At 44.4% G+C, this 22,364-nt stretch overlaps 1 protein-coding gene across 3 annotated transcripts in view; it reads left to right on the top strand.

Moving 5' to 3' along the window:
* The window catches only part of SEMA7A (semaphorin 7A (JohnMiltonHagen blood group)), a 39,063-nt gene extending 19,177 nt beyond the window's left edge, over positions 1–19,886 (top strand). For 2 of the 3 annotated variants that reach the window (XM_087972537.1, XM_087972538.1), the window contains exons 2-14: positions 4,727–4,860; positions 6,410–6,454; positions 7,059–7,154; positions 7,258–7,342; positions 8,230–8,340; positions 10,873–11,018; positions 11,848–12,026; positions 12,277–12,385; positions 13,165–13,342; positions 14,155–14,270; positions 15,500–15,657; positions 16,174–16,241; positions 17,745–19,886. In XM_087972537.1, coding sequence (XP_087828663.1) covers positions 4,727–4,860; positions 6,410–6,454; positions 7,059–7,154; positions 7,258–7,342; positions 8,230–8,340; positions 10,873–11,018; positions 11,848–12,026; positions 12,277–12,385; positions 13,165–13,342; positions 14,155–14,270; positions 15,500–15,657; positions 16,174–16,241; positions 17,745–18,112 — 1,793 coding nt within the window. In that variant the 3' untranslated portion in view covers positions 18,113–19,886. Of the gene's footprint in view, positions 1–3,014; positions 3,214–4,726; positions 4,861–6,409; positions 6,455–7,058; positions 7,155–7,257; positions 7,343–8,229; positions 8,341–10,872; positions 11,019–11,847; positions 12,027–12,276; positions 12,386–13,164; positions 13,343–14,154; positions 14,271–15,499; positions 15,658–16,173; positions 16,242–17,744 lie in introns of those variants that run through there. The other variant, XM_087972539.1, reaches the window with a different exon arrangement.
* The last annotated feature ends 2,478 nt before the right edge of the window (positions 19,887–22,364 follow it).

The following is a 22,364-nucleotide window of genomic DNA, read 5'->3' as shown; positions in this document are numbered from 1 at the left end:
AGAGCAACTAAGATTTACAATTTCCAACTACTTGCTTAGCAGCGGTTCAAAGTTACAATGGCACTGAGAAAAATGATTTACGATCATCCTCGCATTTGTGACTGTTGCAGCCTCCCCATGTCACGTGATCAACACTGGTGCTTCTGACAAGCAAAGTCACTGCAGCCTTTAAGGCGGCGCGATTCACTTAAGGTTGCAAAATTGGGCGTGGCTCGCTGAACAACTGCCTTGCTTAGCGACAGAACTTCTGCTCCCAATTGTGGTTGAGGATTAACTGTGACGATAGCACTAGCGCTAGCACTAGCCCTTAGACTTATATACCACTTTGCATTGCTTTTACGGCCCTCTCTAACTGGTTTACAGAGTCAGCCTCTTGCCCCCCAACAATCTGGGTCCTCATTTGATCAACCTCGGAAGGACGGAAGGCTGAGTCCACTTTGATCCGGTCAGGATCGAACTCCTGGCAGTGGGCAGAGTTAGCCTGCAATACTGCATTCGAACCACTGCATCACCACGACTCACAAATTGGGAACCAGTAAAGAGACTGGAAAAAAAGAAAGAAGGGACACAGTGGCTCAGTGGCTAAGATGCTGAGCTTGTTGATCAGAAAGGTCGCAGTATGGTGGTTCAAATCCCTAGCGCCGCGCAACGGAGTGAGCTCTCGTTACTGGTCTCAGCTTCTGCCAACCTAGCAGTTCGAAAGCATGTAAAAAAATGCAAGTAGAAAAACAGGGACCCCTTTGGTGAGAAGGTCACAGCGTTCCATGCCCCTTCAAAAGCGTTTAGTCCTGCCGGACACATGACCACGGAGACATCTTCGGACAGCGCTGGCTCTTCGGCTTTGTAACGGAGATGAGCACCGGCCCCTACAGCCAGAAATGACTAACACGGATGCTCAAGGGGAACCTTTTTACCTTTAGATTTCAAGAGGTTGGAATTAACACAATCAAACTGGAATTGGGAACTAAATAGGATAAGAAGGTAGAATAGCGCAAACCAAACTAAACACCTGGATGGACAGAAGATAGAATTCAGTAGCATGAATTATACAGTTAAGCATCTGTCATTCAAAGCACCCAGGGATTTTGGGATTATGTGGATTTAAAGTGGTCCTCAGGTCAAAATACTAATTTCTTGCAGCCCAACCAAGGCCAACTTCAAATCCCAAGAAGACTGAGGAATTTGGGTCAGCGGGTAAATAATGTCCAACAAGTACAGACTTCTCAGCGCATTTAATACTTGAGTATTAGCCAGGTAGATTAGCAGCCGATCCACCTGTGCTATGCTGCGACCAAGTCTTGCCAAAACGTTGTTTTCTTCTTTGAGATCTTGGCCACCCAAGGAGATCACCCAAGGATTGTATCTCCTGGTCTTCTGCTTGTTCTTTTGTGTTGGAATTCAGCTTCCTTCGTTCCCCTAGGTTTGAATGAAACCTTCCAGGAAAGATTTGTTTCTTTTTCTTGGCTGGGGGCTGTGGATGAGAGAGGGGAGCACCTTAAAAGGAGACCTACCCCTCCCTGCTGCGGGCATTTCTATCCTCTTGTCAACAAGGTAAAGGTTCCCCTTGCACATCCGTGCTAGTCATTTCCGGCTCTAGGGGGCAGTGCTCATCTTTGTTCCAAAGCTGAAGAGCCAGCGCTGTCCGTAGACGTCTCCGTGGTCATGTGGCCGGCATGACTAAATGCTGAAGGTGCACGGAATGCTGTTCCCTTCCTACCAAAGAGGTCCCTGTTTTTCTACTTGCATTTTTTACGTGCTTTCGAACTGCTAGGTTGGCAGAAGCTGGGACAAGTAAACGGGAGCTCACTCCGTGACGCGGCGCTAGGGATTTGAACCGCCGAACAGCCGACCTTTCTGATCGACAAGCTCAGCGTCTTAGCCACTGAGCCACCGCTTGTCAACAAAGCATCTGTCAAATGCCAGCTGCCCCAAGGTTGTTTGTTGATCAACCTTAAGTAGAAATGCCCCGGAGGCCTTGAGGGACCCAGATTGAGGGAGATCATCTTCCACCTCGGATGGAGGATTCCCTGCTTTAGTCATCACGGCTGACTGAGAAGGCCCAAGAGAAGGCTTTGTTTTTGTCCCTTGAGATCATGATACAATGCTTCAAAAAAAGAGAGTCGAAAGCCACATTATTTAGCCAATGTGATGTTGTAATGCCTCCGCTCCCCAGACAATGAGCAACCTATATTTTAGATGCCTAACTTCTTAACTCATCCTGTTGCCAAACTGGATGGGCAAAGTGAGAGTAGGAGAGGCTATTTCAGCCCGAACTATCCACGGTTCGATCTGGGCGCCTCCTTGTGAGAAAGCTTGGGTGGAAGAAATCCACCTGCCCACCTGTTGGTTGCAGGTGGACCACACTATTGGCTTCCATGGGGCTGAATGAAAGAGAGCACCCATAGCCAAGATTAAACAGGGGAGAGAGAGAGCAGAGAAGAGAAGAGAAAGAGAGAGAGAAGAAAAAGAGAGAGGAGAGAGAGAGAGAAGAGAGAGAGGAGAGAGAAGAGAAGAGAGAGTAGAGAAGGAGAGAGAGAGAAGAGAGAGAAGAGAAGAGAGAGAGAGAGAAGAGAGAGAGAGAGAGAGAAAGAGAGGAGAGAAAGAGAGGAGAGAAAGAGAGAGAGAGAGAGAGAGAGAGAGAGAAGGAGAGAGAGAGAAGGAGAGAGAGAGGTCTAAACTGGCTCATCAGGCTGAGAAGTGGGAACAAAGAAAAGCTTATTTCCTTCCCTCCCACAGTTGTGATTCAGGGTCATCTGTTGAAACCAAGCTGGGTGATCGAAGGTCAGCAGATGTTTACGGCCTGGTTATCTAAGTCTTTCTTAGTTTCATTTGCCATTTCTAGTGAACTGGAAGAGTGGTTTGGGTTAGGTGTGGTTGTTGGCTTTAAATCTAGTTCTCTTTGTGTGTGTGTGTGTGTGTGTGTGTGTGTGTGTGTGTGTGTGTGTTGGCTTTTTCCCAGACAGCTGGATCAAGGAGAGAGAGAAAAAAAACAACACCGTGGGAAACTGTATTCCATCCTTCGGCAAAGGACGGCTTTGGCCATCCTCTCTTTTGTTATCTCTTTCGGGTTTTTTTCTTCTGTCCAACCTCCCCTCGCAATCTGGACAATTTCCGGAGCATTGTGTAGAGGGAAGAGCTAGCGAGAAGCAGTGGAGAAGGTAGATCTAAACAACTAATTTGGATTCTGCAGATGGAACCTGCTCTGCAGTCGAGGTAGCAACTCTTAAGATCTTAAGATCAGAAGATCATGAACCAACTTGGGGTGGAACGGGTGGAAGTGAGAAAGAATGAAAGCAAGAAGAAAGAGAGAGAGAGAAAGAGAGAGAGAGAGAGAGAAAGAGGGAGAGAGAAAGAAAGAGAGAGAGAGAAAAACGAAAGAGAAAGAAAGAAGAAAGAAAGAAAGAAAGAAAGAAAGAAAGAAAGAAAGAAAGAAAGAAAGAGAGAGAGAGAGAAAACGAAAGAGAAAGAAAGAAAGAAAGAAAGAAAGAAAGAAAGAAAGAAAGAAAGAAAGAAAGAAAGAAAGAAAGAAAGAAAGAAAGAAAGAAAGAAAGAAAGAAAGAAAGAAAGAAAGAAAGAAAGAGGAGGGAGGGAGGGAGGAAGGAAAGAAAGAAAGAAAGAAAGAAAGAAAGAGAGAGAGAGAGAGAGAGAGAAGAGAGAGAGAGAGAGAGGAAACGAAAGAGAAAGAAAGAAAGAAAGAAAGAAAGAAAGAAAGAAAGAAAGAAAGAAAGAAAGAAAGAAAGAAAGAAAGAAAAGAAAGAGGTGGATGGCCTGGCTAATTTGATGAGGGAGGCTGCCTGGGTCATATTCACATGTCAACAATTTTGAAATTCATCAGATGGCAGAGGGACCAAAGGAGAGTGAGAGTGTAGCATTGATTCATGTGCTGATTGTATCTAATTTTTTTTTGAGGAAGTTCCTTCAAACCAGCCTTGACTCTTAACAACTTGCTGGAGAAGTCCGGGCAGTTTTCTTGGCCAGATTTTACTTTGCCATTGCAACTAAATTGCCATTCCTGCCAATGACTGAGAGGGTGTGACTGGCCCAAGATTACCCAGCTAGCTTCGTGCCTAGAACTCCCAGCCTCCCAGTTTCTGTCCCGATGCCTTCAATACTTCATCACCAGCCTAAATGGTTAAGGTGCTGGCCTAAAAACCAGGAGGCTGCGAGTTGTAGTCTTGCCTTAGGCATGAAGCCAGCTGGTGACTTTGAATCAATCACTAGGAGATGGTGAGTTCTAGTCCCACCTTAGGCATGAAAGCCAGATGGGTGTGTTTGGCCGAATCACCAGCAGTCGGTGAGTTCTAGTTCCACCTTAGGCATGAAAGCTGACGGGGTGACTTTGGGCCAATCACCAGGAGATGGTGAGTTCTAGTTCCACCTTCAAAATGTAAGCCGGCTGGGTGACTTTAGGTAAATCACAAGGAGACAGTGAGTTCTAGTCGCTTCTTAACCATGAAAGCTAAGACTTTGGCCCAATCCCTCGCTCTCGGTTGAACCCACCTCACAGGGTTGTTGTGGGTAAAATAGGGAATGGGGATTTTGCAGTGTCCTTCCCTTGCCACACCCACCAAGCCACACCACACCCACCAAGCCACTGCCCACAGAAACGGTAGTAAAAAAAATTGAATTCCACCACTGGTCATAATGTGAGGACTCCCTATGCTTTCCTTAATCTGGGCTTAGTCCTGAGTTGTTGTTTTTTCCCCTTTCCCCCCTTCTTTTATAGGGTGGAAAAAGTTCCAGTTTAATTCCACGGAGAAACACATCGCTGTCTACCACGAAGAGGGCTCTTCTTCCGTGTTCGTCGGAGCGGAAAACAAACTTTACTATTACAATTTTGAGGACTCCACCAGCCACGTGGTGAGGAGACTGGGAAAGGGAGGGCGAAGTTGATCTTTGATGTTTTTGTTGTGGTTAGCCGGCAGCAGGTGTGGACAGCTGAGGAGAGCAAGGACTCAGATGAGGGGCCAGGACCATTAGGGAGTGGACTGCTGCCTTCAGAGATTGTGGGGGCTGGCAGCAGCGATGAGGAGGTTCCCGAGGAGCCTGTGCCAAGTGCGCACGCACACAGGGTTGCTCGCAGGACAGAGCAGTTACAGCAGCATAGGCGACTCGGGAGTAAAGCTGCAAGGTAATGGCCCCTCCCTCAAGAGGATAAAAGCCAGGCTTGAAGAAGCGTTCTTTGCAGAAGGCAAAGACGTTCCGAAACTCAGCCTCGTGGACATTATAGTTAGTATTTGAAAACTCTTGTAAACTATTTCTTATCTCTGGGTTTTTGGCAGCCTTGACAAACAACTTGCCAAGGCTCTTTCTTGTCGGAGAAAATTAGTAGGAAGCAGCCTTTTATCTGTGAAGAAACAGAATTCGTGGATTAAACCTTAAAAGGTGGGGGCTGCTGCCTTTGTCTTGAGTTTGCTCTCTTGGAACCAGGTTGGGCCAGAACAGTTTTAATTGTAGAGTTGAAGAGTTCTCCGATCTTTTCAAGAGGTGCCGGATTCTGGAAAACACTTCTTATCCCTTGACGATTATGGGTGACTTCCTTATTCCACACTCCCTCCATCTCTGAATCACCTCTTCTCCTGGGACGGCTTTAGAAACAGGCAACGTGTTGGTAACTAATTGCGCTGCTGCACCGACAGGAGAGGGGTTGTTATGTTTACAACCAGGGTGGAAAGTTTTAGTATCTGCAGAAAGCTGTTGCAGAATGGAGTGCGCCCCTTCTGTAGGCCTGCTAGCCCGAACGAGAGCAGAAGAACGAGTTGGAAGGGACCTTGGAGGTCTTCTAGTCCAACTCAAGCTAGAGGCCCTAAACCAGTTCAGACAAGTGGCTGTCTAGTCTCTTCTTAAAAACCTCCAGGGATGGAGCACCCACAACTTCTGGAGTGAAGCAGTTCCACTGGTTGATTGTCCTCCCTCTTAGGAAGTTTCTTCTTAATCCCACGTTGCTTCTCTCCTTGATGACTTTCCATCCATGGTCACTTGTCTGACCTTCTGGTGCTTTGGAAAATAGGTTGACTCCCTCTTCAGCCAGCCAATGAGTTGTCCTCTAGAAGAGGTCTCCTCCTTCAAATGCCTTTCCTACATCTAGGCCATTGGGTAGGCTTGATACCAAGGGTTGCCTCACCTGTTATCTCTTGGAGCTTGCTTGGATAAGTAACTCATCAGTACATTGAAACAAAGTTTTGGCTTCTCTCCTTGAGTAATAGCTTGGTTGAGAAATACGAACGGTCCCTCTTCTGTGTGCTGGAATGAGTCCACTGAAAAGGCCGAAATCCTTTCTCTCTTGGGTTGGCAGTTTAATGTACAGTAGGTGGCAAAGCACTGCCAAGTCATATATCAGATTTTAAAAAAATTGGGATTAAAAAAACATGCATGTAATTATTTCTTCCCTGTTCCTCTTTTTGTACAGGAGCGTTTTGATGTAGATAGATCCAGGTCCATGTGTGGACGTTCAGTAAGTTTGATTAATAGTTCAGTTCTTCCTTCCTTCCTTCCTTCCTTCCTTCCTTCCTTCCTTCCTTCCTTCCTTCCTTCCTTCCTTCCTCCCTCCCTCCCTCCCTCCCTCCCTCCCTCCCTCCCGTGATGGGATTCAATTTTTCTTACTACTGGTTCTGTGGGCGTGGCTTGGTGGGCATGGCAGGGAAAGGACACTTTAAAATCTCCATTCCCTCCCCACTCCTAGGGGAAGGATACTGCAAAATCCCTATCTCTCCCCACCCCACTAACCTGCTTTCCAGCTCCATTCTCCTATGCAGGGCAACCAAAGACCCAGCCAATCAGCTGGGACTCAGGAGGTGGAGAAGAGGTGGGGTTGACGGAGCCAGTCAGAGGTGGGATTGGCCGGTTCTCTGAACTACTCAAAATTTCCACTACCGGTTCTTTAGAACCGGTCAGAACCGGCTGAATACCACCTCTGCCTTCCTCCCTCTCTCCCTCCCTGTCTCTCTGCCTCCCTCCCTCCCTTCTTTCCTTCCCTCCCTTCCTCCTCCTCCTCTTCTCTCTCCTCCTCCTCCCCCCCTTTTCCTCTCCTTCATCTTTTTCCTTATTTCTTTTTTCAGGAAGAAGCTGTCAATTATCTCACGTTCATCGGGAAGTACCAGGGCAAAGTGCTGGTTTGTGGCACCAACGCCTGCAAGCCAACCTGCTGGAACTGGGTAAGGTCCATGGTTGCGTCTTCTTCCCTTTTCCTTTTGGGAACATTGGCCAAGCGAGACGTGGGGAATTTCATCTTTGGTCTTGTTTTCCTGTCTTCTACAGGTCGACGGGCAGAAAGGGCCAGGAATCAGTGCCCAGAGCTTAGCACCTTTTGGCCTTGAAAAAAATTCCCTTGTCCTCATCGATGGTAAATGATTTCAGAGCTCATAGTTATGAATCCACCAGGGGACTTCTCCAGATCATTTGTTCCGAAGCTCCCTTTCTTCCAACCTCATGTTGGAAGAATATAAAGCTAGATTTACCTTCTTCATTATGTTATAAAAGATCTTGGGGTGACTTAATTTTTGTAAGTATTTGAATACACAAACACGATGGTGCCTTTCATATTCTTCTTATTTCTGTAAGCCAAGTTTCCCCTTGAAGAGCATGTCCTTCTGTTTAGAAGGCTGGTTGTAGATATTTCTCGTTGCACAATCCATGTGATGGAATCCCCGGGGGGAAATGACAGATCTTCTTTATGAGAACTCTTTTTGGAATCGGTTGGGCGAGAAGAGAAGTTTCTGGTTCAATTTCTTCCTCATCGTAGAATATAATAGAGTAACTATAACAGAGTTGGAAAGCACCTTGGAGGTCTTCTGGTCCAACCCCCTGCCTAGGGCAGGAAAACTTACACCACGTCAGACAAATGGCTGTCCAACATCTTTTTAAAAACTACCAGTGTTGGAGTAATACACAACTTCTGGAAGCAAGTGGTCCCACTGATTAATTGTTCTAACTGTCAGGAAATTTCTCCTGTTCTAAGTTGCTTCTCTCTTTGATGAGTTTCCATCCATTGCTTCTTATCCTGTTCTCAGGTGCTTTGGAGAATAGCTTGTCTCCCTCTTCTTTGGGGCAGCCCCTGAGATATTGGAACACTACTATCATGTCTCCCCTAGTCCTTCTCTTCACTAGACTAGCCAGGCCCAGTTCCTGCAACTGTTCTTCATATGTTTTATCCTCCAGTCCCCTAATCATCTTGGTTGCTCTTCTCTGCCATCTTTCTAGAGTCTCAACCTCTTCTTCCTTGTCTTCTAGGCAATGACATCTATTCGACTGTCCGGAAATACCAATACAATGGACGGATCCCTCGTTTTCGGCGGGTGCGTGGAGCCACAGAACTTTACACCAGTGACACAGTCATGAAGAGTAAGTGTTGTGGTTCTGGAAGAGACAATTGAGCGACAATGTTGTGCTTTCCAACCCTTGCAAATACCTGACAAAGTGTCTGGCGATGAGGATTAAGGTGACATATCCAGGCAGTCCTTGCTTTGCCTTCAAGACCTACTGTGAGAACATGACTTGCATTGAGGGTTGGTTGGGTGGCAGGGTGGCTAGTCAAATAACCCCAATTGGCCCAATCAGGAGCTTCTTTTCAAGGAGGTTGAAGGCCACCATTTCAATTTTCCCTTGGTGCCCTATATTGACAGATAATGGGGACATTGTGGGGCCTTCTTAAAATAGTGATTCCTGGCTATCCAAAAGTGGTCCAGAGCAACCATAACTCATTGGAGAGTGGTCTTGCCAAGGATGCGAATCGAGGAGAAATTTCCTGACAGTGAGAACAATTAACCAGTGGAACAACCTGCCTCCAGAAATTGTGGGTGCTCCAACACTGGAGGTTTTTAAGAAGATGTTGGACAGCCACTTGTCTGAAATTGTATAGGGTCTCCTGCTTGAGCTGGGGGTTGGACTATAAGGCCTCCAAGGTCCCTTCCCTTGTGGTCAAGCATGGATGTGTCCTCCAGATCTTCAAGAATGAAGTATAGCTCAGAGGAGACTGTGGTAGCTTTTATGTCGATGTCTGTAGAGATTCTCAGTCATCCAGATCATGGTTGTTCCAAAGGTGCTTTTTTCAAGAGGCAACTGGAGTTTCTGTTTTTTTCTTTGATCATCCAGTGGTGGGATTCAATATCTTTTACTATCGGTTCTGTGAGTGTGGCTTGGTGGGCATGGCGTGGTTTGGTGGGCATGGCAGGGGAAGGACACTGTAAAAACCTCCATTACCACCCCACTCCTGGGGGAAGGTTACTGCAAAAACCCCATTACCTCCCCACCTCACTGACCTGCTTTCCAGCTCCGTTCTCCGGTGCAGGGCAACCAAAGAAGACTCAGCCAATCAGCTGGGACTCGGGAGGCAGAGAATAGATAGGGTTGGCGGGGCCAGTCAGAGGTGGTATTGGCCGGTTCTTTGAACTACTCAAAATTTCTGCTACCGATTCTCCAGAGCGGGTCAGAACCTGCTGAAATACCACCTCTGGGTTTATCTTCTCTTCTGTATGGGAAATGGGTTCCCTCGTTCACAGATCTTGGTTCTCTCTCGAGGGAAGGGAGACCAGGCATTCTCCAGCTTCCACCAAGTCGGAGATGAGCTTTGGGGTTAGGGAGGAAGACTCAAAACAAACACAACTCTGGCCCGGAGGAGTTCAATGGAGCAAAAAACAAACAAACAAATGCCATCCAGGTGTCTCCTATGTAATTAACATCATGGAGGATGAATTCTCCAAGGTTGGAAACTTCTGATGACAAGCCTCAGATAATTCAAGGTTCCTTCCTTAGGTCCCTCTGGGAGGACTTTTCCGTTCCCAGCTCAGGGGCCTGTTCCAAACAGCACAAAAGTGACGGATTGGGCTTTCACCCCTGCAGACTTGGCCTTTAAGCCTTGATGTAACAGGGTCCAAAGGGCCTCTTCCGTGCACAGAAGGGAGGGGTAGTCAAGCTCAGAAAAAGGCCGTGGATTTCAGAAGAGCTAACTTGTCTTCGGAGGTGGAAAAAAACACTTATCTCCTGCATAAACCTTTAAGGATGGTTGGGCCTTAGGTAATTATGATTACCTTTATTGTCAGAGTACAACATGTGTACAATGAGATTGGCTGGGCCTCCCTTCGTGCACCCCCCTCCCCAACACCACTCACAGCGAGGACAGAAGTCCCTAACTCAGTCCCAATCTCATTACATTAATTGAGAGATTCAGGGAGGGATCAGCAGGTGGTGCAAACCAAGTGTCAACTTATAAAATATTTCTGCGGTCTTTTAGAGTTGCCAACAGAAAGGGAGGGGAGAGCAGTGCAGCAGCTCGGAAATCGAAAGTGCATTCCATAAATGTTTTCAAAGATAGTAACTAGGTGACTGAAGTTTCCGCCGTGCAAAATTTTAACCGGAGAGCATGATTGATGACTCTTGGCTATGGATGTGTCCCATTGGAGAATATGAATTATGATACACCCAGAGGGTGGGGGAAAACCAGGGTCAAGGGTGACAATGAATGATGTCTCAGAGTCGGCTACGCCCAAGCAGTGCCGGACATGTTAACTCCCAATAAATCCTTTTGAAGTTTGGCTCGAGAGTCATGATTTAAATGGGGGTAACTGCCAGAATCCTGACACCTAGTTTGTTTGATGTGTTGGTAATGTTGGGTCTTGTGATCAGCTTAATCCATAATTCTGTGTTTGCCCAACTTGGTAAGCCCCAAAGCTTTACCAAGGTGAACCGTAACCTAGCTTGTTGTGTGAAACCAAAGCACCTAAGTGGTTTTTCCTATGATTTGGTTAAACATATTGCGTGAACATGAAAAGGATTGACAGTAATCAGGCATGGGTGTTTTGTGTAGGTTCTGAGCTAAAGGATCTGCCCAGGCTTGTTCTACTTTCTTTTCTAATCTCACCTTTTCCCTCCTGGCAGATCCACAATTTGTGAAGATTGCGCCAATCCGACAAGAAGAGGCCTACAATGATAAGATCTACTTCTTCTTCCGAGAGGACAGTCCTGACTGGCCAATTAATCCTTTGGCTCCAAGGAAGATCTCCAGGGTGGCTCAAGTGTGCAAGGTCAAGAATGGGCTTTGAAAAGCTCTTGGGATACTTGGCTATCTTGGTAACTTAATTTTGGTGGGAACCAAGCCCTCATGACCATCAACAATCCCGCGTGAATGATGACAGGCACATTGTGATGCAAACAATTTTGGATCCTGTACTTTCCTCAGACACCACAATATGTAGAAATCATTCAGTGGTGCATACCACTGCGTCAATGGTGCAATAATGGTATTGCGCCCGGCCATTGTGACTTCCTGGTGGCTTGCTATGGGCCCTGCACCAACCAGTGGAGTCGATGGCTTAGAGCCACAGCTAAATTCAGTCGTGATGGCTTCTTCAATCAATAATGTCAAGAGCAAAGAATCAGGACCAGGTTGCAACATAAAATATTTATTCAAGGTTGTACACAAGGATCTGGTCAGCTAAAGTTCAACCCAAAATTGGCACCAGATGAGTGGCAATAGAATTCAGGAGGGACTGGACTTGGAGTGCTTGTTGGAACGCAACAAACCTAAGCTGATGACACACTTAACTCCTCCCTCCTAGCTTTGCCTGCTCTTCGCCTACAAATGATTCCTTAGCAGAATGCATGAACCCAGTTTGGGTCTTCTCATCCCCTCTGGAAGATTTTTTCCCCCTGAATTGTAGATTTGTGCAAAAGGAATAGATGGTGAAATGAGATACCCTCCATCCATTAGTTTTTACTCTTGAGCTATAAATAGTTTCTGAAAAGATCGAGTTTAATGATCTGTTTTAAAAAAGATTAGAATGGGCACCCAAAGCTCAGAGGAGGTGTTTTGCTGCTCTCTTACTAAACCCCCTTTCGCCCTTCTCTCTGCAGGGTGACAAAGGGGGCAATGGCTCCTTTTCAGCAGCCAAGTGGACGACTCTCCTGAAGCTCATGTTGGTCTGTGTGGACTCAGCCACTAACCGAAACTTTGACTGGCTTCAAGACATCTTTATCGTTGAGTCGGACCAGTGGTTTCAGACAAAGATCTATGGGCTTTTCCTAAATGAATGGTGAGTCTTTGGCTCTTGGACCATACATCACCACCACCAGAGGACTTCTGGTTGGCTTTGAAGAACCTTCTTCGTCCCTTGCAGGAACTTTCCTTCCTTCTTTCCTGTCTTATATAGATAAGATATAGATGTAGCATGGAATTAGATTATGGCAAGAGCCTCACTTTTACTGGCCATAATCGAATAGAAAGCCATACAAATATGAGTTGCCGTTGATGGAAGGCTGATTCCTTGTATCTCATTTCCACAGGGGTTATTCCGCCGTCTGTGTCTACTCTGTTAGTGACATCAGCGAACGCTTCAGAATGTCTCCCCTGAAAAACTACACTGGGAAACCCCCTGCTGTGAAGCCAGGACAGGTAAACAGCAGTGGTGAATGCTGGGTGGAAAAATCGATCCTTCCCATATGTAGTCAATTTGGAGACTATGGGATAACTCAGGATGAGATATAACAGCAATAGTGTCAACTCATAAAATATTTCTATGGTCTTGCCAACAGAGTTGCCAACAGAAAGGAAGGGGGGGAGCAGTGTGGCAGCTTCCATTCCATAAATAGTTTTTCAAAGATAGTAGCTAGGTGACTGAAGTTTCTGCCCTGCAAATATCTAATTGGAGAGCATGATTGATGACTCTTGGCTATGGATGTGTCCCATTGGAGAATATGAATTATGATACACCCAGAGGGTGGGGGAAAACCAGGGTCATGAGTGACAATGAATGATGTGTCTCAGAGTCAGCTACACCCAGGCAATGCCGGCACGTTAACTCCCAATAAATCCTTTTTAAGTTTTGGAAGTTGGGCTCAAGACTCATGGTTTAAATGGGGGGGTAATTGCCGGAATCCTGACAAATAGCACTTAAGACTTATATACTGCTTCCCAGTGCTTTCCAGCCCTCTCTAAGCGGTTCACAGAGCCAGCCTATTTTCCCCCCAACCATCTGGCTCCTCATTTTACCCACCTCAGAAAGGATGGAACTCAACCTTGAGCCTGGTGTGATTCGATCTGCCAAATTGCAGGCAGCTGGCAGTTAGCAGAAGGAGCCTGCAGTACTGCACTCTAACCACTGCGCCACCGGGACACATGGAAGTTCTTCTCCATCCATCTCCTGACTATCACCGTTGTGCCTTTCTTGACAGTGTCTAGAAGAAAAAACTCCACCTGAGACTTTCAAAGTGATCGACAGCTATCCAGAGGTGGCTGACCAAATGAATGGAAAAACCATCTTCTACAGCAAACATCACTACCAGCACCTTGGAGTCCACCAGGTTCGGGCGGCAGACGACAAGAACTACGATGTTCTGTACTTAGCCACAGGTAACCGACAAAGCAATCCGTAACACACTTGCTAGTTTTAGAAATTGTGTGTGAAAGGTTCGGTAGGAAGCCTCCGTGGCTATGGGAGAGATCTTCTCAACTCAATATAAAGGCACTTTGGACATCTTCTCTCGTCTACAAACAACATCAAGCTTTGGTTTAGCTGATCTCCCCCCCTTGTTTTATACAAAGACTCTTGAAACCTGCAATCTTGCACTTAGCAAGTGCTGGATCCTACAGCTGTCTCTGAATTACCTCTCTCTTGCTGTGATCCAGATGAAGGTTGGATTGCAACAGCGGAGAATAGCCAGGAATCGGAGTTGGAGAAATGGGTAGATTTGGCTTCTCATTTGCAGATGTCTCATTCTCCCTTCCATAGCCCTTTCTGGGCTGTGATCTTGGGACACGGAGAGATCTAATGTTAGGTTGCACAGTTGCACAATTGCCTATCCTACCAGCTTTCGATGTGATACCCTGCACTGTTGAGTGTTGTTGCTTTCTGTATAGCCACCTGTTCTACTCTCATCTTTCTGGCTATTTCTCAAATGAGAACTCTTATAGAGAATTCTCACAACTCAAATATTTGATTGCTGGGATAAGACCATAACGTGGGAATTAAAGATGGATAAGGGGAAAAGGTCCATTCTAAAGGGTTTTATGGTCAAGTATTCAAATCCATCCAAGTGGAAAATGTCATGTTGCTTCTGTGGTCCGTTTGAGTCTTGTCACTTGTTCCACCACTAGCAGTTCTCACCATCCATGTCCCTTTCTTCATCTTGCTAATCCTTTCTTTCTTCTCATCCCACATACAGACAAAGGAAGCATCCATAAGGTGGTTGTCTTACCAGACGGAGCCATGAATATCCTGGAAATCCAGCCTTTCCAATCCCAGGCAGCCATTCTCGCTATGATTTTAGACAAATCAAGGGTAAGAAAGACTTTCCCTGACTTTATCAGGACGGGGGTTCATGCATGATATTAGGCTACGGAGTAACCTGTTCTGACTTAGTATGTGTTGAACCAAGTTTGGTTTCCTTTGTAAACTGGTGTATATAGCTTTTGTTGTAAAAGCAGTCAGCATGGCTTGTTCAGCAAACCACAGTTAAAGCAAATCATGGCTTGTTATTCTTTATGGACAGTGTGTGTCCGAAACAAATAGGAAACATTTTATTGCTGTGGGGAAGATTGTGGGTGGGCTAAAATGTCTTCAGGATATGCAGCGGCTTCCAGATATCCTGGGTGAAACTCTAGTTTAAATTTGGGCGTCAACATTCAAAAGTGTTTTTTTTTTTAAAGTAGCCATTCCCACATGCTTGGAAGCCTTCTTTCTGTCATTTTTCAAATCTTTACCCTTTGGGGATCTTTTGTGTATAACCAAGTATACAAGAAGGGATGAGGTGGCTCAGTGGCTAAGATGCTGAGCTTGTCGATCAGAAAGTTTGGCAGTTCGGCGGTTCGAATCCCTAGCGCCGCGTAATGGAGTGAGCTCCCGTTCCTTGTCCTAGCTTCTGCCAACCTAGCGGTTCAAAAGCATGTAAAAATGCAAGTAGAAAAATAGGGACCCCTTTGGTGAGAAGATAACAGCGTTCCGTGTACCTTCAGCATTTAATCATGCTGGTCACATGACCATGGAGACGTCTTCGGACAGCGCTGGCTCTTCAGCTTTGTAACGGAGATGAGCACTGCCCCCTAGAGCTGGAAACGACTAGCGTGTATGTGCAAGGGGAACCCTTACCTTTACCTAAATATACAGCTACAGTTGGAACAGCTGTATTGAACTAGGAAATGGTTTATATCCAAATAGGCTGATGGACTCATTCTGATGGGTTACGAGAACCCCACTGAGAATTTATCTAGAGGACTCTGCATGTGAGACACACATTACAACTAGGTAGATCTTTGATTGCAGTGGCTATCTTGAATTTTTTGATCATGCAGTGAAGACACTCCTGAATTTATCTAAGAGTGGTCAACATGTAAGTGTCCACCTATTGTTGGATCCTGGTTTCCATCTTCCTTTGTCATTGATCCCTCTTGCCAGGATGTCAAATCTGCGTTTCATGACCTTGAGGCAGCTGTCCATTTTCCACATCTGGTTGACTATCTCTTGATGGTCAATAAAGCTCCTTTCAATGGCTCCTTTGTTTTATTTTGCAGAATGAATTAATTGTGGCTTCAGCAAACGAGGTGGTGCAGCTCCCCATGGCCTCTTGTGGGGCATATAAGAACAACTGTGGGAGTTGTGTGCTGTCCAGAGACCCCTACTGTGGATGGGTCAATGAGAAATGCACTTCTATTAATGAGCATGAAAATGGGTAGGTTACATAATTGATACATAATTGGTGTGATGGCCACATAGGATGGCTGAGATCACCAGAGCATCTTAAACCAGACAAGCATTTCTAAAACATAAATGTGATGTCACTTTGTCAACTGGGTGTATTCATCAATTCTGGTCCACCAGGTAAAGATCTTATGAGATATGTTCCCACATGCGAAGCTTGGTTAGCGTTGACCTTGGCTACTTGTTTTGGCTTATCTCTTGCATGAACCCAACCAAACAGATTATTGCTGAGCTAATATATTATACAAACCAAGAAAAGTGGTTTTACTGGGTAGCAACCCAGTAAAAATGTGTGAGAACATGACCTTCTAATAAGACAACGAAACATTTTGATTGTGATTCTTCAGCTATTTTTTGACCAGCTAAACAAACATAAATAATAATGTGATTACCATGTATCTTTTATGGAGATGCCACAGGCTGACCCGTTGATGGCTTAAATTATTGAAGAAATATGATATTTAACTTAATTTTCCATTTTTTTTAGAACCTTATTGCAGTTTCTACAACATGATGTTCCTCGAAACATTTGTCTAAGCAACTTGGCCTCTGAAGGTAATATTCATAAACAAACTTGAGCATACTTAAGAAGTACACTTAAGAAGATGTTTCCTGCAAAATCTGTGAAAAGATATTTTTAAAAGCCCACAAGGAATTAGGAGAAGGAAGAAGATGGGGGGGAGGCGGGTTAGAAAGAACGGCCACCAGACAAAGTGTTGAAAGTAGCGGTGGATTTCAGGGGGGGAAAAAGTTTTGTGATTTTAGAATGAAGAAAAAAATAATAAACAGAGTTGATGGAAGGTTATAAAAATCATCATATTAGAATTCAGTTTTATTTGTTATATTTGGCAACTGCCCCAAACTTTGGGCAGTGGATAGTAAAGTGAAACAAATTACGAATCGTGCAAAACTGAAATAATCAGTTAAAAAGATACAGAAATGTGAATGTGGGGAGGACCACCCATATGCCAACCAGCTGAAAGCTTGTCAGAAAAGGAACATTTTCAGGCTATTCCTGAAAATAGGGTACCATCTGAACCTCCAGAAGTAGCATTTTCTATAATATGGAGGAAACCACAGAGAAAGCCAACCATGAACCTTGGACAGGGAAGGGATTCTTACCCAGTTTTCCCAAGAAGACCAGACCAGACCAATAAACAATTTTAATTTGTTGGGTTTGGCCACAAATATGAAAAGAGGTCATCTAATGACACTGGTTTGGCAGTAGACACGGAGTAGATAATCTCTCCGCAACCTGAAAAAAAATACTTCATGAGGACTACCAGTTTGAGGGCCTCAAAAATGTGGAGACTCTAGAAAGAGTGCAGAGAAAAGCAACAAAGATGATAGCAGCCTTCCAATATTTGAGGGGCTGGTCAACCTGTTCTTCCAAAGCACCTAAAGGCAGGACGAGAAGCAATGGATGGAAACTAATCAAGGAGAGAAGCAACCTAGAACTAGGGAGAAATTTCCTGACAGTGAGGACAATTAACTAGTGGAACAGCTTGCCACCAGAAATATTGGGCTCTCCATCACTGCAGGCTTTTAAGAAGAAACTGAACAGCCACTTGTCTGAAATGGTTTTGGTTCTCCTGCTTGAGCAGAGGGCTGGACTAGAAGACCTCCAAGGTCCCTTCCAACTCTTATTATTTTGATCATAATAATTCTGACAATAATACTTGTTCCACTAATTCTTCTGGATGAAACTCTAGTTTAAATTAAACCTTAGTTGTTGTTTTTTAATTAGCCATTCCCACCTGCTTGGAAGCTTTCTTCCTCTATTTTTCAAATCTGTTCCCTGTGTGTGTGTGTAACCAAGTATACATATACAGTTGGAACAGTTACCTTGAACTAGGAAATGGTTTATTTCCAAATAGGCTGATGGACTCATTCTGATCCCTTTGAGAATTTATCTAGAGGTCTCTGCGTCTCTGTTCCTTCCAACTCTGTAATTCTGTTATTTAAAAGGAGATGAGAAATATTCAGAAAGGGAGACAGAGAGGCCCAATCTGTCCCACCACTGACCCTTTCCTTCCTTCTTTCCTCCCTTCTCCTCAGGAGATGGCAGCAGTTCCGACCCAAAGAATGTGACCTTACACTCCCGCTATTTCCTGAATTGCTTTCAAGAATCTCATTATGCCAATTACACCTGGCTTCACAATGACCAGCCAGTTGCCCATTGCAGCTCTGGGCACCGTCACTGCCTTCATTTCATTGACAACATGACCGCTGAGCTCTATGGCAAGTATTCCTGCGTATCAAAAGAAGATTGGTTCCATCAGACCGTCATAACTGAATACCTGGAGAATCCCTCTCAGGACAGCGGGTACAAGTATGCAAAATCAGTGGGACTTGGCTCCATGCCGTCTTTATCATTCTGGCTGGGGTTACTGCACATAATAGCCATAGTCTTCATCGTCCAGTAAAGCCTGATCTTCTGTGGACTTTCACAACATTCCCCTACTAGGCCGGATGTTCAGGAGCATCTCTGCTGAAGACATCTGACAGTTCAGATGGTTGTAGAGATGAAACTTCTCCTTGATCTTCTTGACATCTGGATGGAAGCAAACGAAGAAGAAGAAGAAGGGACTTGGGAGAAGGAAAAATGACTGATCTGATACCCTCAGTTTCACCTGTTGAGATTGGGTGGTTCTACAAATTGGACAAATAACATCATAAATAAATATTTCAGGAAGGACATGGAATGTCTTAATGGGAAAACCTTGTGTGGTGGCCTTGAGACCTGACTAATCCAACCTCGAAAAAGAAAGATGAGTTTTGCCTAAAAGCAGATTAGCACTTACAAGGTCTATTTTTTACAAGATCTCTGCCAGTGGCTTTTCAAGTTAACTCCTTCCCGTCTGTTCATTTGTAGAAAGGGCTTGGCTCCATGTTTGTTCAGGAGTCCAGCTTGAGACAAAGGCATTTTCGATTCTCTACCAACCCCACTGGTGTTACTGCTGCTTATTGAAGAAGAATAGCGAGTGCCAGTGTCTAGATCTATCGGTCGTAAACTTTCAAACAAAAGCCCTTATTATATTTCAGAATAGTTGCAGTATATTTATTTATTATATTTTCTCTTTGTAAAAGAGAAAGCTCCCAACTCTTTCTATGTAAATATTTGTTCTACATTGTTTGCTTCCTGTTTTTTTAAACAATTTGTTAGTTTTTTATTAAAAAAAACCCCACCCAATTGTTTTATTTGGAAGACGTTTAATGTTCCTTGGTCAATGAAGGTTCTCACTTACCTACAGATAGACTAGGGGGCCTAATGGGCCTGCAAATGCCCCATTTCAGGATGGTGGGTTAGAAAAGAAGCAATGGTCGAACACCTGAGGTTTGGGAGCTCTGGTTCCTGGAAGAAAAGATCTTAAAGAGGAGTAGAGATTTTTTTTTCCTGTGTAAACCTTTACAATGAAGTCCTCCAATCTGGTGCAAAATTGCTCGCCTTAATGTTGGACTAAGATTGATCCTTAAGCCACTTCCCAAGGCTCACTTGCAATCCAATCTTTGTTATGGGGCCATTGCTTGGAGAATCAACTGTGAAATGTGTCTTATTTTGTAATAATACTCCTAGAGAACGTGAGTTCTCTGCACATAAACTGCTTTATTTTTCTTAACTCATCCCTTCCGGTTCCTTCATACTGTTATCACCTCAAAATATGTCCCTCACTACTCTCTGTCTAACATTGGTTCCTCTTCACAGTTAAACATCAACAGGTTCCATTTACCCTGCACCACAAAATGGACCTGTCCTTCCTCCCTTGAGTACCTCTTAATCTTTCGAGCCCCAAAGGCAATTTTGTGCTACACTACATTGTTGTTGTTGTTGTTGTTTTTAAAAAAAGAGCCATTCCTTATTTCGCTTTTGTACATTTCTTTGTCATTGATAGTGTTGTTTTATGATGCACTCTGGACTGCTGCAGCAGTAGATTATGAATAGAAGGAACTCAAAACGGGTGTTTTATGGGGAGGGGCTATAAAAAAAGTCAAGATGGCGGCTGTGCCGTTGAAGGGGGCGATGCTTTAATCACATGGCTGTGGACGCCATTTTGAGCGGGAGGGGTTTTGACGCACATTTCTCCTAGATATCTCTAAACAAAAACTTATTCCTTTTTTTTTATATTTTTGCTTCCAGTTTCTTTGTACCTGAATGTATTTTTTAAATAGAGCACTTTAAAATAAAAACAAGTAAACAAGTAACTGTGGTCAGAATTAACTGGAGTAAAGTCTATGTGTCTTAACTCTTTGGGATTTATCAATCGGTGACTTCCCACTATGGGTCCTTCAATCTATCCAAATCATAGCTGCATATAGACTCCTCAAAGGTCTACATCAGAGGTCTTCAAACTTGGCAACTTTCAGACTTGTGGACTTCAACTCCCAGAATTCTCCAGTCAGCTGGCTGAGGAATTCTGGGAGTTGAAGTCCACAAGTCTTAAAGTTGCCAAGTTTGAAGACCTCTGATGTAGACCTTTGAGGAGTCTATATGCAGCTATGAAAATTAAGCTAGGGTGAGGTTGGGGGGGGGGCGGAGCTGCCCCAATACTTACCTTTGGACAGTTGTAGCCAGGCCTCACACACCTGCCTTGCCGGCCCATTTCTTCTGCAGCCAGAAAGGCTGGCATGGCTTTCCTGAACGCCTCTGTAGCTAATAACAAAGCTCTGGATCGACTGCAGAGACAAGGAAAGCCTTGCCGGCCACAGAAGAAGTTCCTGAAGGCCTCTAGGACAGCAGAAAGGAGGCCCGAGGGCGATGCACACAAGCGAGGTTAGTTAGTGGATGGCATCCCCTGAAAATAAGACCTGGTGCTTTTTTTGGGTAGCAAATATATATATATATAAGACAGCGTCTTATTTTGGGGGAAACGCGGTACATCAATTGTAATCCAGGACAACCTCAACAAACATCTGCTATAACCCATCACCCAACTGACCTTAGGTGAGTGATGCAGTTAGCCTGAACTAAAGACTTCTGCTTTTTTCTTTTTCTTTGCAACTTTAGCTAAGCCGCTTTTTTCTCCTGTATCTTACAAATTCCTTGTAAAAGAATTGGGCCATTCGACAAGAGTTCAGGCAAAAGACTTACAGAGGTTTGGCCCTGACCTAAGCTGGTATCCAAATTATGGGTTATTTTTGGTTGCAGCCTTGTTCATGTTTCTTTAGAAGTCTGGCCACAGGTCCCTTTGGGGGAGAATCTCTATAGAACAGTTCCTTCTCCTTTTCCTGTTCTATTGTGATGTTATTTTGGACGGCAGACCAGCCCTATATAGAGAACTACACATTTGTCTTTTTTAAATTCTGCTTCCTCCTTTTTGTGTCTTAGTTCCGCTCCTAATATAATACACACACAGCTCTATTATACTGATGGCTTCAGCGCCTTTTATAAGCCTTCTATTTTTCAGTTCCTCAAAAAGATAAAAAAATTAAAAGAACTAAAAATAAAAGCATCAACAACAAATATTGGAGATGACTCAGAACGTCTAGGAGTTTTCTCTAGCATCCTGATCTTAATGGAAATACCTCCCTTGCTGAATCTTCTAAGAGAGCCATAGAATTATAGTATAAAGGGCTTGCAAAAGATCTTAGCAATTAGTGTTCAGTGTTGCTCAACCTGGATAACTTCAAGACTTGTAGACGTCAATTCCCAGAATTCCCCAAGCAGCCAGCGTGGGAAGTTCAAGCCCGCGCATCTTGAAGTTGTCCAGGTTAAGGAACATTGAGCTAAGCTACAACTTGCCCAGTGCAGGAGTAAAGACTGATAACAAAAAAGAAGGATGTCAATTTTATCTTTCCAGGTTGGACAACCTGATCCTTCAGTTCAGATGTAACTTCAAATGTTCGCTAAATGAATTATTGTAAGTGGAGAACTACCAGCACAGCCTATAAACAAGAATCTAGTAAAGTAAGGGTCAGCACTAAATTGGCATTAGATAAAGGTCAACAGAATTCAAGAGGGGCTGGATTTGGGCCTCTTGTGGCAACGCACAGATTCCAAACTGATGGTGTGTTTAATCCCGCCCTCCAGCTCTGCCTCTTCTTTTCCCTACGAAGAAACTGATTATCGATTGAACTCCTATTTCAATTTCTCTTGGGATCTGTTTGGATATACAGGTAATTCTCAAATTCCCACAGTTCATTTAGTGACCATTCAATTGGGAGTGGTGCTGTTCTCACTTGACAACCAGGAGGTTGTGAGTTCGATCCTAGGTAGAGGCAGATATTTCTCTCTCTGGGCACACTGAGAATATTATCGGATGAACAAAACTCCATATTGGTGACAGGAAGGGCATCTGGCCATTAAAATACTCTGCTAGCTCCATTCAGTTGCCCAGATTCCACCCCGCAAGGAATTATGGGGTTATTAAAAGAAGATGATGATGATTTAGTGACCATTCAATTGTGGTCCTAAGGAGGACTGTAAGAATACATTTACTCTAACTATATAGTTATTCGACTCCATCTTTCATTTTGAAGATGTTAAGCGTCCAATTTTCAAAGTGGGGTTTCCCATCTAGGCTGGCTATTTACATATTCCATAAGATAGAACACTGCTTTGAATATCTTTTATTTGGCCACAGTCGTTAGCTTAGAAGGTATTCAAAACAGGGAAATTGAGGAACTACACAGCCCGAAAAACCCGATTATTTAGCTAGTGCTTGCAAAGTTGGGTGTAAA

Source organism: Notechis scutatus, chromosome 11 (genome assembly GCF_049901735.1).
Source record: "Notechis scutatus isolate UNSWTSFEM ecotype Mainland chromosome 11, rNotScu1.2, whole genome shotgun sequence".
Lineage (NCBI taxonomy): Eukaryota > Metazoa > Chordata > Lepidosauria > Squamata > Elapidae > Notechis > Notechis scutatus.
Note: the sequence above shows the minus strand (reverse complement) of the source record. Positions and strands in the feature narration are given on the sequence as shown.